The sequence below is a fragment of the Magnusiomyces paraingens genome (assembly GCF_902498895.1).
Source record: "Magnusiomyces paraingens strain CBS 517.90 genome assembly, contig: contig3, whole genome shotgun sequence".
Lineage (NCBI taxonomy): Eukaryota > Fungi > Ascomycota > Dipodascomycetes > Dipodascales > Dipodascaceae > Magnusiomyces > Magnusiomyces paraingens.
Genome location: NW_022474069.1, coordinates 4,320,932 through 4,338,732, shown reverse-complemented (window position 1 = coordinate 4,338,732; position 17,801 = coordinate 4,320,932). Strand labels below are relative to the sequence as shown.

The window sequence follows — 17,801 nt, the reverse complement described above, 5'->3', positions numbered from 1 at the left end:
GTAATCCATTTAAAAATATTATTTAAAATCTTCGCTTTATGTTTAATGGTCAATTTTAATAAACTTTAGCACACCTTTAAGGTAGAACTTAAGGTCCGTTATCGATAACCGTTTAAAATTATCGACAATTTTTCAATTTTATTTTAACAGCAAATAATAACAGCAAATAATAACTTATAAGTTAATTTGTTAATTAACAAATTTAATTTTTGTAAATTTGCAAATAATTAACTCTTGGAATTAAGAAGAACATTGGCAAATAGTTTTACTAGAAAAGTTTATTTAGTAAAATTAATTTATTTACAAAATTAATAATTATGTGCAACTCCAAAAACATGAAAATAAATGAAATAAAGCCTACTACTAATAGTTACTATCCAAAGCGTGGTAACCAATCTTTAAAGTTTAAGTAGTATCTGTAGCCATACTGTTATAGATAGAAGTGGACCAGGGGTAATTTTCGGGTTTAAAGAGAAATAAAAAAATATCTTAAAGGCGGAGTGACAAGATAAGCAAACATGGAGACCTTTTGGTCCAGACACATTCCACTGAATCAGAATAAAGTGGATTAAAGTTCTTGTTTACTGCAGACTAAGATCTAAAATTGCAGTTTCGTTTTTTGCCATGCCAATATTTGACGAAATGCCACCAAAAACTTTTGCTAACGCCCAAACGCATAGCTGCAGTTCACTCTAACAAGAAATTGAACAGAATCCAATTATTCCTTCGATATGGGCTTTCTTGGTTCAAATGACTTGCTATTCTCGAGCATATTGCGTAATTGTATTGCTTTTAGCCATACTGTAAAAGAATACATAGAAGAAAGAAAAAAATAATAGAAATTTAATATCCTTAAATAATTTTCTATAAATTCGGGTAGATTTCTTTAAGTATTCCTTTTTTTTTCTTCTTTTTTTCCTTATCATTATTATCAACACAAAATCTCTTAATAAACAATTTAAAACTACCTTGAAGTTATTAAACTTTCTCTAATACAACTACAAACAAACAAATTAATCAAAAATGGTTGCTATCAAGTCTGTCACTCTTTTCTCTGTCCTTGCTGCTCTTGTTGCTGCTGCTCCTGCTGCTGCTCCTGCCGCTTCTAACGAGCTTAAGGCCCGCTCTGCTGAGGAAATCCTTGCTCCTTATGTTGAGATTGCTAAGCGTGAAGCTGAGGCCTCTCCTGCTGGCGCCCTTAGTCTTACTTCTATCACCACTCTTATTCTTTCTCTCAGCGCCTTCCTTTCCTCTGCTCTCACATCCCTTTCTACTCTTGACCTTAACGGTGATTTGAGCGCTGTTGGTGATCTCCTCACTAACCTTACTACAGTTGTTACTCAGCTTATTACGGCTCTCACTGGCTTCACTGTTGGCTCTGGTCTCAGTGCTTCTCTCAGCACTCTTCTTATCAAGACTGGTCTTAAGACTCTTCTTAACCTCCTTCTTACCATTGTCAACCAGCTTGTTTCCGAGCTCACTGGCAAGACTCTTTCTACCACCCTCATCAGTATTATTGCTTCTCTTCGTGATACTCTTAACAACCTTTCCACTCTCCTTGGCTCTTCTGGTCTTGGCGATGGTGTTACCAGCATCATTGCCTCGATTGTTGCTCTTCTCAATACCCTCCTTTAAAAAGTTGGATCTGGAATCCAAATGTATTTATTTATTTATGTAGTATCTTAATTTTTATAAAAATTTGTAATTCAATGAAAAAAATTTAAATTCAAAAACATTAAAACAATATAGAGAACGGTTAATTGTTTAATTTAGTTTTTAAATATTTATAAATATGAATTTTTAAATTAATTTAACAAAATTTAAATTTCAATTTATTATTTGATTTAACTGGAATTTTTGAGCTTTAAAATGATATTTTTATGTTTCATCCGGTTATATTAATGATTAATTTTAATATTATAACTAGTATTAATTAAATATTTATTTTTACCAAAACACCTATATAGGTATCACATATATGTGATATTTAAATTTTCTTAATTATAATAAAATGTTTGCACTAATTATATATATGTTTATATTTCTATTTTTCCCAGAATTAAAATGTTAAATTGTTTGAACAATTTAACAGCTTTTTATAAATCAAGAGCTTAGACTAGTTTTAATACAATAATAGTGCCATCAATTTATTTATTTACTAAAAAACAAATTCATTTAAAGATTTTCATGTGTTTTAATTTTTGCCAATGCAATGGGGGAAAACGTGAATCAATTTACTATATATTAGCACATTTTTTTTTTATAAAATAGAAGGCTTTAGTTCATCATAAATGAAAGGCTACCGGAACGTTTCAAAGAACTGTTATAAAAGACATTCATAATTTTCAATGTCATTATTATAATCATTCTGATTAAATAAAACAATAGAAATAGAAAAAACAATATTTAAATAATATTTATACTTTAGTGAGCAGGCTAAAACCATCAAAATGAACCATTCTTAAACTAAAATGTTACAATGGTAGCTTATATTCAAACCATGAAATAAAAATTAATCAATGTACCACAGAAAAACACCAAGTGTTAATTATGAAATATTTGAAATGAGCATAAGAGTTTATGATAGCTATTATCTATTAACTATCAGTTTGAGTTTCCTCTCAAAAAAATATAAATACAGGGTCTAACTCTTATCTTACAACATCATTTTCTCAAAATTTTAGTCATTTATTAAAGAAATAAAGATTGGAGTCCAATAAATACTAAACAGTTTAAAATGGTTTCTATTTCTAACATTTTTATTATTTCGATCGCTATTGTTTTAGTTTCAAGCTTTCCAATTGATTCCAAGGTATCGGGAATAGTTGTTACTAAGACATCTGATTCTACTCCAGCTATCTTAATGGATTCAAAACCCCACACTAGTCATCTTACTGCTAAAGAAATACTTGCACCATTTATGGAAATTCAAAAGCGGGATGCACAGTCAAATAATATTATTGACATTTCGCCTATTATCACACTTATCAATGCGGCCACATCGTTCTTGCAATCCGCTCTAACATCTATTGTTAACTTAAATCCTACTAGCGCAGTAACTTCAGTAGGAGATCTCATCACCAATCTTACCACTGTTGTGGCACAGATTGTGAATTCAATAAATAATATTTCTAACCAAACTGGAACATCGGGAGCCCTTAACAGAATTTTGCTTATTACAGGAATTAGATATTTCCTTGATATTTTTAAGCAGGTTGTCAATGCTCTTGTTTCATTTTTAACTGGCCGAACTCTAGATGCACACACTGTTAACATGATCAAGGTTTTACGTGACACTCTTAATAATCTTTCCCGTTCTTTAAGTAAGTCTGGTATGGGCGATGAAGTAGTCAAAGTTGTGGTATCCATAGTCAATTTACTGAACAGTTTGATTGGGTAAATGAAAACTCAGAAATTTTGATTTTGTAACTAGACAGATTTTTTTTTCTTTTGCGTCAATAATAGCATGACAACCCTTATAAGCTATTTAAACCTTCATTATTTTTAATAAATTATTAATTATTTTTAATTTGAATTTTAATATTATCAGTATTTTATTTGTTCTTTTATTTTTATTCACGGGTCATAAGTATGTAACAAGGGTATCAAATCTATCATTTCAATTTTTTTTAATTTTGGTGACTTGCCGTCTTATTAATGTAACTTTTAGGTACAGAGTTTCTATTTTTTTGTCTCAGCATCATACCCTGATGATAGCCTTTAAAGCCAGTTTATGAGGAATATAGAGAATGGGTCAGTCATTTCCAACAATACCTTAACCACATTTGTCTACACTGACTTCTATTCATATTTTGATTTTTCTCTACCTAAAGAATTACTCATAATAATCTGCATGCTGATTAGAATTACCTAAGGAATGGACTCTCCTGATGTCCAAAGTGATCGAGTGAGATGAACACTCCACAATACCTCCAGAAAAAGAGACTTTTTAGGAATTAAAGTCAGTAACTTCTGAGATCAAAATATTTGTTTTCTTATTCTAATAACTCAATATTTTTTAAAAATCTTTGTTTGTTTTTATTTAAGAGTTATAGAATTATATAACATCAGTATGTGGGCTACCCTTTTTGTTCTTAATATATACCTTTTCATTGCATATCCAAAAGCCTGAAAATATCTTCTGATACCAGCTAACGAGGATCAAGAGGTCAAACACCAAACCTCCCCAACTTATTTCCATCTGTATTCATTGTTGCAGTAATAGTATTTTTTAATACCTTTAAGCAGAGATAAATCTTTCAATTTCTTGCAAGTCAATTAAATTGTTTTAGAGTGTCTACATATCCCTTTATGGATATATCCTTTTCAAATCTTTTCTTTCTTTTTCAAGCAAAGAAAATCTAACCCAAATATGTCTAGATGTTTCCAGCTATCCCAAATTGCAGTTTCAATTAAAAATTTTAATTTTTAATTTTTTGAATTATGCAAATCATTCAAAAAATTCGTTTTAATAAAAATTACATTTAGTCAGTATTTAATATATACACTAAAAAACTTTTTATTATATCAATTTAATTAAGCGTTAGTGGTTTAGCGGTAAAATTCGTCGTTGCCATCGACGAGCCCCCGGTTCGACTCCGGGCTGACGCATTTTTTGTTTTTTTTAGAAGTATTTTTTCCTTTTGTAAATTGGACTTTCAAGTCATAATTTTATTAGGGATATTAAATTTAATAAATAATTAAGTTTATTATAGTATGTAAAGTATAGCTCTGCTACATGTCTCACTATATTACAAGTTCGTCAATTATGTTTTATTAGGGGTAAGCGGATGTAGGATTATGTCTCTATTTTGTGGATTGTGCTTAAACGACACAGCCAAGTCTTTAAGTCAATAGACATGTGTTATTTGAAATAGTCATAATATTTTTATGAAAGAAATCAAGAAAGGTTGCATGAAAGAATAATGTCATTTATTAGCTGTTGATATCTATTAATAATGCAAGTTTTAATTAAAATAAATTTTATTGCGATAACAAGAACAATTATTGATTAGAGGAAAAAAAAGTATTGTTTTACCTGTAGCAGCGATTATCAAAATAGTTTTGAGAACAACAAAATTCTAAAAAAATCAGAAAAATAAGTAAATCTAAAGTATGTGTGGTCTGGAATAGCTGACAAAAAAATTGACTTATTCCATTTTTCATATTGCATAGGCTAGACGACAGTGAGATTCTTAAAAGTTTAATTGATACTTGTGTAGTCCAAAATAGTTTCTAATGTGGTTAATTTTTAATAACTGATAAAACAACGGGTTCACTGCTGTAATAACAATTGTATTTTTATGATTAAGAACTTATATAACAGAATAAAGATTGTTACACAAGAAGTAAGAAAGTTATCTTAGGAAAAATGAAAATAAGACCTTGATTAACTATTATAATTGAAACTATGGGAATTCTCAGGGAATAGAAAATTTGGGATTTATCAGAAAAAATTTTTAAATAAATAAATTTAACAAATATTCGTTAAATTAAAGACTAAGCATTATCAAACTGAAGTGAGAGGATTTATATTATCGCTTACTTTTTAGTATATATACCAAATTTCTTCTTTTTTTATTTGGCTAGAAAGACAACTGAAGACAAATGAGTTAAGTGAATCAACAATTACTATAGTCCATTGTAGCTATGATAAATTTACCATTATGATTATGAATATCATACATTACCCAAAGTTATTAAGCGAACATCCCCTAAGTTATAAAAAAAAATTACAAAATTTTCTATGAATATTGTACTTCCAAATCAGACCAATTGGAATGATAGATCAATACAAATATACACTTAAATGATGCTTATCAAGGCAATATTATTTGATTATCTCAATGTATTCAGACAAAGGCTTTTCCAATTACAACGAATGTTAGTTGATCCTGTTCCTTCTTTGGTATTAATATCAAAGTATATATAACCTTTTTTTATTCATGGCCAAATATAATATTAAAGTGACAACTATCAAAGTTGAGAATCAGATTTTGAACAAAAGTTTCAAATTTTTAATTGAAACTAGGTTCATGTAGGAAGTGTAATGAAATTTGTTTGATTGTATAAGCTATCAATAGAAATAGCATCAAGTATTTAGATGTAGATCAATCACCTAAAAGTTTTCAAGTTATTCTTTTAATTGGGTTCTTATAGCTCAAATCTGAAAGCAACAAATACAAATGTTTTTTTTTTTAACAAATATTGGTTTAAAATATGTACAAGATATACAGCCAAAACAAAAAGATATAAACATTACAACATGACAAAACAACGACCATCCCCTTGGATCATCTCACACCTTGTTTCCCACATTACGCAGACTTGGGAACAAAGTCAAGGTGAACGTGCTCGGCCTGGTAATTCCAACGCTTGATGACAGAGCCCTTCTTCTTCTTCTCAAGCTCAAGAATTTCAGCCTTCTTAAGGTTGAGGTCGAGTTCCCGTCTGGGCTTGATGGTCTTGAGATAACGTCTCTTCAAGTCGACCCGGTATCCTATAGGGAAACAGTCCGAATTAATAAGCTTCATGATTTCCTTTTTGCTCTTGGGGGTAATGGGGCCGGCTTCATAAAGAGCCTTAATAGCGGCAATCTTCTCCTGTCTCAGGGCAGCAGTTTCCTCCTTGGTAAGGTATTTAGTAAGATTGAACTCAGGGTTGAAGGCGACGGTATTAATGAGCTTGGCAATCACAGCTTCTTTGGCAGCAATCTTGGAAGCAAGCTCTTCCTCAGTGATACGGCCGGCAACCTTGTCAATATTGGTGTCAAGTTTGTATTCACGAAGAGCAAACTTGTGGGACTCATCAATAGAGCGGCCACCAGAAAGGTAGACACGGACAGTGACAAGGTAGTCAATAGCAGATTCGAGTTCAGTACCCTCAAGACCAGGGACAAGTTTTTGAAGATCGGCGGTAATTCTAGCACGCTTTTCAACACGGTTGGCAACACGTTCTTCCTTCTGCTTGGAGAGAGAATCTTGGAGAAGGTATTCCTTGCGAGACATGTTGTCACGTTCAGCTTCAGCGGCATTAGGGTCGACAATCTCGGCACGGCCAAATCTGCGGTTTGTAGGGAAAAAGTGAGGAGTGGGCAGGCGGTGAATCTTATTGAGAACGACACCAGCAAACTTGCGCTTGGGGTGGAAGGGGTCGAGGTAAAAACGAACGTAACCGGGTTCGAGGGCATACAGAGTATGGTCCTTACCAATGCCGACCTAATTAAAGAGTTAGTATGACAAAAATCCATAGATCAAAAAAGAATCACAAGTGGAAAAAATGTACACGACCATGTGTACAAGTCCAATTGTAAGCAATAAATATATATAATACTTACATTTTCACCGGGGTAAATCTTAGTGCCGCGTTGTCTGTAAATGATTTCACCAACTTGAACCTGCTGGCCATCACTCTTCTTAGAACCAAGACGTCTACCACGAGAATCCTTGTTACTGGTCTTAGAACCGGCGGCACGCTTAGTGGCATGACGAACAAAAGTGAGGACAGGCGATGAAAGCTGAACGGACTGCTTAGCAGCGGTGATGGAAGAGGAGGATGCACCAGAGAGAAGCTGGACAGTAGGGCCCGAAATACCGATGGGCTTAGAGAACTGAGTTCTCAGTGTTGAGATGAAGGTTCGGGACATGATGGGTGTGTAAATCTGGAGAGAACGAAAAAAGGTGCTACTTCAGATCCGATACGTTTGTATGAACCGAGGGGATTTTTTTTTTTTTTTGTTTTTTTTTTTGTTTTGGGTGGAAGGGGAATTTTTTTCACTTTTGGCTGTGGTGAAATTTTTTTTTGGAGGTTTGGCTTTAGGCGTTAGTGATTGGGCGGTAAGATTAAAATGACTATACCCTAACCCATTCACGTGACATAAAACTTTAATATTAAACCCGAATTTTTGGAAGCAATTTCTAATATCCAAATTCAAATTCAAATTCAAATTCAAAAAAATAATAAAAATAACAATGAATAAGCTCAATAAATATTTTAGTTTTAATGTATGGTTTTTATTTACTAATTTCTAAAAGTTTTATATATATATATTTTTTTTTTTTCTTCTTCAACTTCATCTTTTTCAATCACATCGTAAACACGCTCAGTTTTCGTCATCAGAAACAAGGTACTGGGCGTAATCCTCTGCAGATGCAAACAATGGCAAATCCTTGAGTCTTTGTCGTCTAGCCTTCTTTGCTGCCTTTTTAGCAGCTCTGGGATCCTCTTCCTCTTCTTCTTCCTCATCTTCATCATCATCACGGCTGCGTTTATTGGTCTTGCCCTTGGCAAGAGCGGCTTCAAATTGAGCTTCAAGGTCATCATTATCACCTTCCTCAAGATCGACTTCCTCGTCACTGCCAAGAACTCCATCTTCATCGTCAACCTCCTTCAAGAAACCAGAATCGTCGTCTTCTTCATCATCGTCTTCATCTTCATCCTCATCTTCACCGTCTTCAAGACCTTCCAGGTCCTCATCGTCATCCATATCAGACATGGACAAATCAAGGTCGCTTTCATCTTCTTCTCCAGCCTCAATGCTAGGATTGCTAGTCACAAGAGCCTTCCAAATCTCTTGTTCATCATCCAAATCAGCATCTTCAGCATCCGTTTCTTTTCTCTTTTCAACCTTCTTTTCACCAGACTTATTGTCTTGAACAAGATTGAAATAGTTGAAGAAAAAGCGGTCACCAACATCAACATCATCAATCTTCATATTCTTCCAGTCTTCGAAATTAACAGCCTTGTCAATTCCAGGTCCAGAGGCACCCAAATTGGTACCAAAAACAAGACCAGTAGGATCAGAGCCTGTCAAAGGTTGCATGATACTGCTACCATGGGTTGTAGGTTTCTGCTTGGGGTTTCTGTAGACAAATCTATCCAAAAAGTGCGCAAGAGTGTACAGATTAAGATCAGGCTGGATGGGCTTGGGGGCACCTTCAGGAGCAAGGCCCAGGTAGTGTTGAGTGTAGAAAGAAACTGTGGGGTGGAAATGATTAAGAAGAGGAATAGCTTCCCAAACCTTGGTTTTACCAGCATTGGCAAAAGTAGGATCACGTTTGCGACCGTCGTACTTGTCAATAAGCTCGACTTCTTTGTCTTCATCTTCAGCCTTTTCTTCAGATTTTTCTTCCAGCTTTTTGGCCACAGCAGCCACAGCAGGCTTGTCAGAAATAAGGGACTTCATAGTGGGAGAAGCCTTTTTCAGTTCAGAAATAAGATAAATTACACCAGAAATAACGCCAATGTTAATCCAGTGATCAGCGACTTGAATCAAACGTTTGGTAAAAGCCTTGGCACGGTCTTGATTGGTATCCTGTTTAAGAGCCTTAAACATGAGATTAAGGTAAAGACGCAGCTTTGAAGACGAAGCAAGGCGAGGGTCAAGCAAGGATTCGTAAAGAGTACGGTAGAATCTGTCGGAAAGAGACTTTTCGCCTTGAGACATTTGGAAAAGTAGAATGAGAGCTTGAATACCAGTGTTGAAATTTGCCGAGTGAGTGACGCGGTAAATGGTATTAATGTGGCTTTCAAAAACGTCCTTAGGAAGATCGGCAAAGGGGTAAGCACGGTTCATACCAGTGAGAATAGCAGAAATAAGCTTGTCAAATTCTTCTTCTTTGACGGCCTCAGAAGTTTTAACTGGAGTTTTGCGTGCCTGTTTGCCCTTGGTGTGCTTATGACGAGGCTTCTTTTGAGGCTTAGCTTCTTCAGCTTTGGCTTCCTTATCCTTACTTGTTTCAGCCAAGAGAAGCTCAAAAAGTGAAAGATAAGTTCTAATAAGAGAGTTTGCGACATCTTTATTTTTGTGGGTGAGAATGGTTTGATTAAGGGTGATTGTTGAGTAGTAACGAGCATGGTAATCAGAACTGGGGCGGAAAATAAGTTCAGAAACAGAGTCGGCAATGACCTTATTCATTACAGGATGAACTTCTTCAATCTTAAGAATAAGGTACGAAACTCGAGAAGCAACTTGTTTATCATTATCACCAAGTTTGTTAACACCTAATCTTAGCAAGTTTGCTTCCTGCTCGGGCTTGGACTTGAGGAGATCCAAAATGTGATCAACAGTGCTTGAGCGGACGTAGGAAACAGTGTCGTGAGAAAGAATTTCAAGGATTTGGACAAGAGAAAAGAAGAAACCCTTGAGCCAATCCTCAAAAGCCCAAAGAATAAGTACCTCAGGTGGTGTTTTGTTAGAAAGAGTAGGTTGGTTCTTAAAGTAGCGAAGCTTTCTATCAGGAAGAACACCATTGATGAACATATCCTTGAGAGCAGCGATACTTTGAAGAGCATTACCACGGGACTTTTTACGGCAAAGACCCAGCATGGCGTTGAAATACTTTACTGAGTGAAGAGGCGATTCTTGAACAAGCAGAGTATAAGCAGAAATCTTATCACTAAGAGTACCTGCAGAAAGCAACTGGGAAAGAAACTGCTTTTGGGCTCCAGACTTGTTTCCTTCGTGAATAAAAATTTCATTTTCTTTGGAAAGAAGGGCTTTGGCTTGAGTGTGGAGGGCCTCAATGCGAGAATAAGAAAGAGGAATTTCCGGTTGCTGGGTGGGGATTTTGACAGATTCACCAGCAGTGGTCACGTCAAGATTGTACCAGTCAGTTCGTGGATCAAAAACAGCCTTGTTTTCCTTATGAAGTTCTGGGATAAGAATAGAGGGGACTACAGCAGAGTCATCCAAAGTGTTTTCAAGGGTCGTGACAATGTTGTCAATATCTTTGAGAGCACCACCTTCTTTTTTAGGCCGAACTACTGTGTTTGAGGGTTTCTGAGATTTATTTTCCTTGTTAAAAGGTTGATGTTGTTGTTGCTGATGGTCGTTATTTTCCTTTTTGATGGATGTCTTGTTGTTGAAAGACTTTTCCTTTTTGAAAGACTGCTGCTGCTGTTGTTGCTGTTGTTGTTGTTTTGGTTGTTTGCCATTTTGCTGATCCTTACGATCCTTGATTTTGGCATCCTTTTTGTTATTCTTTTTGCCGGATTGCTTGTTTCCTTTTTGAATGTTATTAAATCCCAAACTATCAATCAGATCACCAACATCCTTGGCCAGATCCTTATCCTTGACTACTGATGCTCCACCTGTAGCCTTATTTTGTGTATTTTTCTTATTGCTTGGTTTCTCTGAATTTTTAGACTTTTTATCAGTATTTTGAGAAGCCTTTTTAGTATTATTACTATTATTATTGCCTCCCTTTTTGCCTGTGCTAGATGCTGTGTTTTCACGTAGCTTATTGGCAATTTTGTCGCTCAGCTTTTGAGAAAAGGCCTTGCTTTCGAGATCCAAAGATTTAGACATTTTGTTTTCTCTTTTTCTTCTCTTTCTCAAATATTTGGAAAAAGCACGCTATCTAAAAATCAAGCTATGCTTCTGGGTATGAATGGACATGTATATACAGACAAAAACGCTGTATATACTAGTGGTAGTTGTTTAGAGGGGAGTGGAGGGGTGGTGAGCTTGTAGGGATTTGAATTTTTTTTTCTTTCTTTCTTTCAATGATCAAAGAAGCCTTTCAATTTTTTTTTTTTTTTTTTTTTTTTTCTGCTTGTGAAATTTTTTTGTGTCGTGCAACCGGAGCAACTAGATACTCTGCGTATTATTCAGCACTAAATATATCTTGGTCCATTGATATGTAATGTATTATGTAATTCAACATGATTTAGGTCTTGCCAAAACCATTTGTTAAGAAGAAGATTGAAAATTGAATTGAATTGAATTGAATTTTTACTGAAAGTTTTTTTTTTTGAGGGGGGAACTTAAAAAGTTTCCAATCAATTTTAGATGTACAGGTTTTCCAAGGTATTATTGTCTGACGGTTAAGAGTTGCAATCACTCATTTTAAAGATGAAGAAAATTTTACCCCCAAAAAAAAAAAAAAAAAAAAAAAAAACCAAATAAATAAAGTCTTCGAAATCTGGGGATGGGAGTTACTCCTAAGGTTTTCAAAAATAATTTGAATAATAATTGATATATACATGATTGATGGTAATAATTAAAAGTTTTTTTTTTTTTTTTTTTTGGTTATTCTTCTTCTTCTTCTATTTCCAACAAGCTTAGTTAACATTGTATCAGGATATATACAAAACGTTCATGAACTTGTTTTGTTTTATTTAAATCTCTTTTACAATCCCTCCTCGAGAACTTTTAGTTTTTAAAGATAATCATGGCATTTGAACATGGGAAATATCTTTCCCATAATTGCTTTTTAACTGGAACAAACATCCTTTAAGATATTAAATTGAAGGGTTTCCTTTAAAGACTTTGAAATAATTATTCTAATGAAAAAAAAAATAAATAAATCAATAAATACTCTTTTTTTTTTTTTATTGTTTGATTATAATATCTGTAAAAAAAAAAAATAAATAAATAAAAATTAAAATGAGTAGAAAAAATACAATAATAATAAAAAAATAAAAAATAAAAAAAAATAAAAAAAAACCACGCACCAAAGACGATGATGATGGCTTTTTATTTTTATTTTATTCTGATTGATCAAGGGCTAATCTGTTAGACTCCGAAGCCCTTCGTGTTAACATTCAACGATTGTTCATGCGCCCTTTATTATTATTATTATTGTTATTGTTATATTATTATTTTTATTGTTCCTGTCCATGACGTATAATTGAGATTTCATTTAAATCTGTGCCTTAATGAGCCACTGAGATTATCTCGTTTGTTAAAACATTTTTTTTTTTTTTCTCTCTCTCTTTTAAATTCTTCAAATACAAACTTATCTTGTCCCTTTGCCCCCTCCCTCCCTCCCTCCCTTTTTTTTTTTTTTTTCGCTGTAAAATCTTCTCCTCTTCATTGAGTTCTTTGATTGATCAATTTAAAAGCAATGATAAATGTTTTACCAGTATATAGTTTAACTATATAATTAAATATAATTAAATATATTTTTGTTTTCTTTTAACTAAATATCCCCCCACGCCTTGTAGACAACCTTTCTGGCTAACGTTATCCATTCAAGATTATGTGCCGGCAAAACCGAATAAACCAAAAATAACAAAATAAATAACATAAAAAAATATCAAAAAAAAAAATAACAAAAAAATTTAGTAAAATACTTTCTTTCTATATTTATTTCTCGATGGAGGACACATTCAACGGTGACCGGTACTCCGGAAGGTATTATGGAGAAATAATTAAACTTTTTTTTCTTTCTTTCTATTTTTCTTTCTTTTTTTATTAAAATCAAAAAAAAAAAAAAAAAAAACCTATAAAATAGAGCCTTAATCCTTCCATGCTTTAATTTTGTTATCTTTTTTATTTTTTTTTTTTATAAACAATCTTTATTATTTTTCTTTAATCAAATCAATCAACAAATATAATGTCATCATCTCCAGTTATCATTGTTACCGGTGCCTCTAGAGGTAAGTTCCCCAGATTTTATTATTATTATTATTATTATTATTATTATTATTATTATTATTATTATTATTATTATTACTTTAATCATTCTTTTAATTGTTAACTTTTTTTTTTTTTTTTTTTTTTTTTTTTAGGTATCGGTGCTTCTATTGTTGAGCAGCTCATGGCTGCCCCTGAACAACCTCGTGTTGTTGGTGTTTCCCGTTCTTCTGCCGGCCTCGAGGCTTTGGAAAAAAAGTACCCTGAGCGGTTTACCTACGTTACTGGTGACGTTGCCAAGGATAGCACTTCAGATGCCATTATTTCTCGTGCTCTTGAAAAGTTTGGTCGTATTGATGGTGTCATTTGCAATGCTGGTGTTTTGGAACCAATTGCTCCTGTCGCAAAAGCTTCTCTTGAAGATTGGAAAAAACTTTATGATATTAACTTCTTTGCTCCAGTATCACTTTCCAGCAAAGCTATCCCAGAACTCAGAAAAACTCACGGCCGCATTGTGTTTGTCTCTTCAGACGCTTCTACTATCTTCTTCAACGGATGGGCCGCTTACGGATCTTCAAAGGCTGCAATTAACCACTATGCAGGATCTATTGCCGCAGAGGAAAAGGATATCTTTGCCATTGCCATTGCTCCTGGTATCGTCGATACAAACATGCAAAACAATATCCGTGACAACTTTGGCGAAGGCATGTCTTCTGATGAACACAAGTTTTTCCATGAGCTCCACAACACTGGCAAGCTTCTCCCCCCACAAATCCCTGCTGCTGTTGTTGCCAACCTCTCCCTTAGAGGATCCGGCGATATTAATGGTAAATACCTTAGCTACGATGCTGAGACCCTTGCCAGCTACCAACTTCAAAAATAAATGTAAAAAAAAAAAACTTTTCTTAAAAAAAAAATACTTAATCTATCTAATTTTGCACAGTTTTACATACCTCCGCGGAGACGAAGGACCAAGTGAAGAGTAGACTCCTTTTGAATGTTGTAGTCAGAAAGAGTTCTACCATCTTCAAGTTGCTTACCAGCAAAGATAAGACGCTGTTGGTCAGGAGGAATACCCTCCTTATCTTGAATCTTAGACTTGACGTTATCAATAGTATCTGAAGACTCAACTTCAAGAGTAATAGTCTTACCGGTAAGGGTCTTGACGAAAATCTGCATACCACCACGGAGACGAAGAACCAAATGAAGAGTAGACTCCTTTTGAATATTGTAGTCAGAAAGTGTTCTACCATCCTCGAGTTGCTTACCGGCAAAAATCAAGCGCTGTTGGTCAGGAGGAATTCCCTCTTTGTCTTGAATCTTGGACTTGACATTGTCAATGGTGTCAGAAGACTCAACCTCCAGGGTAATAGTCTTACCAGTAAGAGTCTTGACAAAGATTTGCATACCACCACGGAGACGAAGAACCAAATGAAGAGTAGACTCCTTTTGAATATTGTAATCAGAAAGTGTTCTGCCATCTTCAAGTTGCTTACCAGCAAAAATCAAGCGCTGTTGGTCTGGTGGGATACCTTCCTTATCTTGAATCTTGGACTTGACGTTATCAATAGTATCTGAAGACTCAACCTCCAGGGTAATAGTCTTGCCGGTAAGAGTCTTGACGAAAATCTGCATACCACCACGGAGACGGAGAACCAAATGAAGAGTAGATTCCTTTTGAATATTGTAATCAGAGAGAGTTCTGCCATCTTCAAGTTGCTTACCAGCAAAGATAAGACGTTGTTGGTCTGGTGGGATACCTTCCTTATCTTGAATCTTGGATTTGACATTGTCAATAGTATCAGACGATTCAACCTCAAGAGTGATGGTCTTACCGGTAAGAGTCTTGACGAAAATCTGCATACCACCACGGAGACGAAGAACCAAGTGAAGAGTAGATTCCTTTTGAATATTGTAATCAGAGAGAGTTCTGCCATCTTCAAGTTGCTTACCAGCAAAGATAAGACGTTGTTGGTCTGGTGGGATACCCTCCTTATCTTGAATCTTGGATTTGACATTGTCAATAGTATCAGACGATTCAACCTCAAGAGTGATGGTCTTACCGGTAAGAGTCTTGACGAAAATCTGCATACCACCACGGAGACGAAGAACCAAGTGAAGAGTAGATTCCTTTTGAATATTGTAATCAGAGAGAGTTCTGCCATCTTCAAGTTGCTTACCAGCAAAGATAAGACGTTGTTGGTCTGGTGGGATACCCTCCTTATCTTGAATCTTGGATTTTACATTGTCAATGGTGTCAGAAGACTCAACTTCAAGAGTAATAGTCTTACCGGTAAGGGTCTTGACGAAAATCTGCATACCACCACGGAGACGGAGGACAAGGTGGAGAGTAGACTCCTTTTGAATGTTGTAGTCAGAAAGTGTTCTACCATCCTCGAGTTGCTTACCGGCAAAAATCAAGCGCTGTTGGTCTGGAGGAATGCCCTCCTTGTCTTGAATTTTGGACTTGACGTTATCGATGGTATCAGAAGACTCAACCTCCAGGGTAATAGTCTTGCCGGTAAGAGTCTTGACGAAAATCTGCATACCACCACGGAGACGGAGAACCAAATGAAGAGTAGATTCCTTTTGAATATTGTAATCAGAGAGAGTTCTGCCATCTTCAAGTTGCTTACCAGCAAAGATAAGACGTTGTTGGTCTGGTGGGATACCTTCCTTATCTTGAATCTTGGACTTGACGTTATCAATAGTATCTGAAGACTCAACTTCAAGAGTAATAGTCTTTCCTGTCAAAGTCTTGACAAAGATTTGCATGCCACCGCGAACACGAGGGAAAAAAACAAGTGTTGAAGTCGAAGCAATGCCAGCTTCGGCAAGAGTCATAGAGTTTTCGAGGTATTGACCACCAAGAGAAAGGACTGAGTCAGTATTGCCAAGCATAGACTTTACATTTTCGATAGTTGAAGAGTTATCAACCTAAAAAAAAAAGTTAGGAAAAGATAAGAAGAGGGGTAGGAATAAAATAAGAAAAAACATCTCAAAAGTAGTATATACTTACATCAAAAGTCACCTTGCCATTAGCGGGTGTATCAACAAAGATTTGCATATTGTTTTAAATTGAGTTGAAAGAAGTTTATATATATGATTTTCTGGAAGTTTTTGTTTTTTTTTTTTTTGGGAGGGGTTAAAAAAAAAGTATGTTTGTATATATAAATAATTATTGTATAGATGTGTGATGTTATCGGGTGAGCGGGATAAGATAGCAAAGTAGAAGAAAAAGAAGAAGGAGAAGGAGAAAAAAAAAAAAAAATAAAGAAATTTTGGAGGGAAAGCCCTGATATTTATACTCGTGGAGGCTTATAAGAAGTCATCACACATAAAATAAAAATAAAAAAAAAAAAAAAACCCGCCTTCTTTTAAACATTAAAAAACAAAATAAAAAAAAAAAAAAAAAACATCAACGCCACCCAAATAATGCGTCTTACAGCGCAGTTAACAAAAAAAAGTCAGTGCATTTGTTTTTCTATATAAAAAAAGTTAAAATTATTATTTTTATTATTGCGCATAGACTTCCCTATAAGTGTAAAATCAATTTTTGTTTTTTTTTTTTTTTGTTTTTTTCATTATTATTGAAATGAATATATAAGATATATATAAAAGATAACGCCTAAAGCATTAAATTATACAAAATGGTATCTAACGATATGCAATTTCCCTTTAAACTCGATGAACGTAACCTGTCGGTTTCTCGTTTTTTTTTTTTTATTTTATTTTATTTTATTTTTTTATTTTTGACAGATTTTTAGTCACAACCGCGTTTTTTTTTTTTTATTTTTTATTTTTTATTTTAAACTGCGGGGCCATCCGTTAATCTCCACCTTCCACCCATCAATTGAAAGGTCCTTTTTGATGGTGGATGATGGTGGATGATGGTGGTGGTGGTAATGGAAGCAAATAGAAAAATATTATGCGGTGGGTTGCATACCGTGTCATGTGATTAATTAATCATGTGAACGTCAATCTTTTTTTCTTTTTTTATTTTTTTATTTTTTTATTAAAAAAAAAAAAAAACGGCTTCCGCGGCAACGCAACGTGGCTGCGGCTTCAAAAACTTTGAATCATTTTGCTGGTCCGATTAAACATACCCGGTTCGAGTTTCTATCTTCGGGTCTTATAAATTAACCAGCGGCACACACACACATACTTCTTTTTTTTTTTTAAAAAAAAAAACAATAAAAGTCACCGGGACACTTGAAAAAAAAAAAAAAGAAAAAATTTGCTTATTAAAACGGAGTTGAAAAAAAAAAAAAAATTTTTTTCATTTTTATTGAAAAAATTTTCTATTCGGGCTGTATACAAATCTTAATATTAAGTAGTAAGCTTTACTTGAGTCAGAAAAGATATTTAGCAAAAATGATAAAAAAAAAATTTCCAAATTGTTTCTTTTATTATGGACAATCCTTCGTGGATATTACTTGAA

At 34.2% G+C, this 17,801-nt stretch overlaps 6 protein-coding genes across 6 annotated transcripts; 3 read left to right on the top strand and 3 right to left on the bottom strand.

The window, feature by feature from the left end:
- Positions 1–1,023: 1,023 nt before the first annotated feature.
- SAPINGB_P004625 (uncharacterized protein) lies at positions 1,024–1,635 on the top strand (the record flags this gene model as incomplete). The annotated part of the gene is made up of 1 exon (XM_031999340.1): positions 1,024–1,635. One exon carries the CDS (start codon positions 1,024–1,026, stop codon positions 1,633–1,635), a length of 612 nt encoding a protein of 203 aa, XP_031855231.1.
- A 1,102-nt stretch (positions 1,636–2,737) lies between these two features.
- On the top strand, positions 2,738–3,400 carry SAPINGB_P004624 (uncharacterized protein; the record flags this gene model as incomplete). The annotated part of the gene is made up of 1 exon (XM_031999339.1): positions 2,738–3,400. One exon carries the CDS (start codon positions 2,738–2,740, stop codon positions 3,398–3,400), a length of 663 nt encoding a protein of 220 aa, XP_031855230.1.
- A 2,917-nt stretch (positions 3,401–6,317) lies between these two features.
- On the bottom strand, positions 6,318–7,645 carry SAPINGB_P004623 (mitochondrial 54S ribosomal protein bL27m; the record flags this gene model as incomplete). The annotated part of the gene is made up of 2 exons (XM_031999338.1): positions 6,318–7,217; positions 7,337–7,645. 2 exons carry the CDS (start codon positions 7,643–7,645, stop codon positions 6,318–6,320), a joined length of 1,209 nt encoding a protein of 402 aa, XP_031855229.1.
- Positions 7,646–8,101: 456 nt separating this feature from the next.
- On the bottom strand, positions 8,102–11,308 carry SAPINGB_P004622 (uncharacterized protein; the record flags this gene model as incomplete). The annotated part of the gene is made up of 1 exon (XM_031999337.1): positions 8,102–11,308. The coding sequence occupies one exon, from the start codon at positions 11,306–11,308 to the stop codon at positions 8,102–8,104; it is 3,207 nt and encodes a 1,068-aa protein (XP_031855228.1).
- Positions 11,309–13,340: 2,032 nt separating this feature from the next.
- SAPINGB_P004621 (uncharacterized protein) lies at positions 13,341–14,243 on the top strand (the record flags this gene model as incomplete). Its single annotated transcript, XM_031999336.1, has 2 exons — positions 13,341–13,383; positions 13,516–14,243. The coding sequence occupies 2 exons, from the start codon at positions 13,341–13,343 to the stop codon at positions 14,241–14,243; spliced, it is 771 nt and encodes a 256-aa protein (XP_031855227.1).
- A 62-nt stretch (positions 14,244–14,305) lies between these two features.
- On the bottom strand, positions 14,306–16,427 carry SAPINGB_P004620 (uncharacterized protein; the record flags this gene model as incomplete). Its single annotated transcript, XM_031999335.1, has 2 exons — positions 14,306–16,297; positions 16,380–16,427. 2 exons carry the CDS (start codon positions 16,425–16,427, stop codon positions 14,306–14,308), a joined length of 2,040 nt encoding a protein of 679 aa, XP_031855226.1.
- Between the last annotated feature and the right edge of the window lie 1,374 nt (positions 16,428–17,801).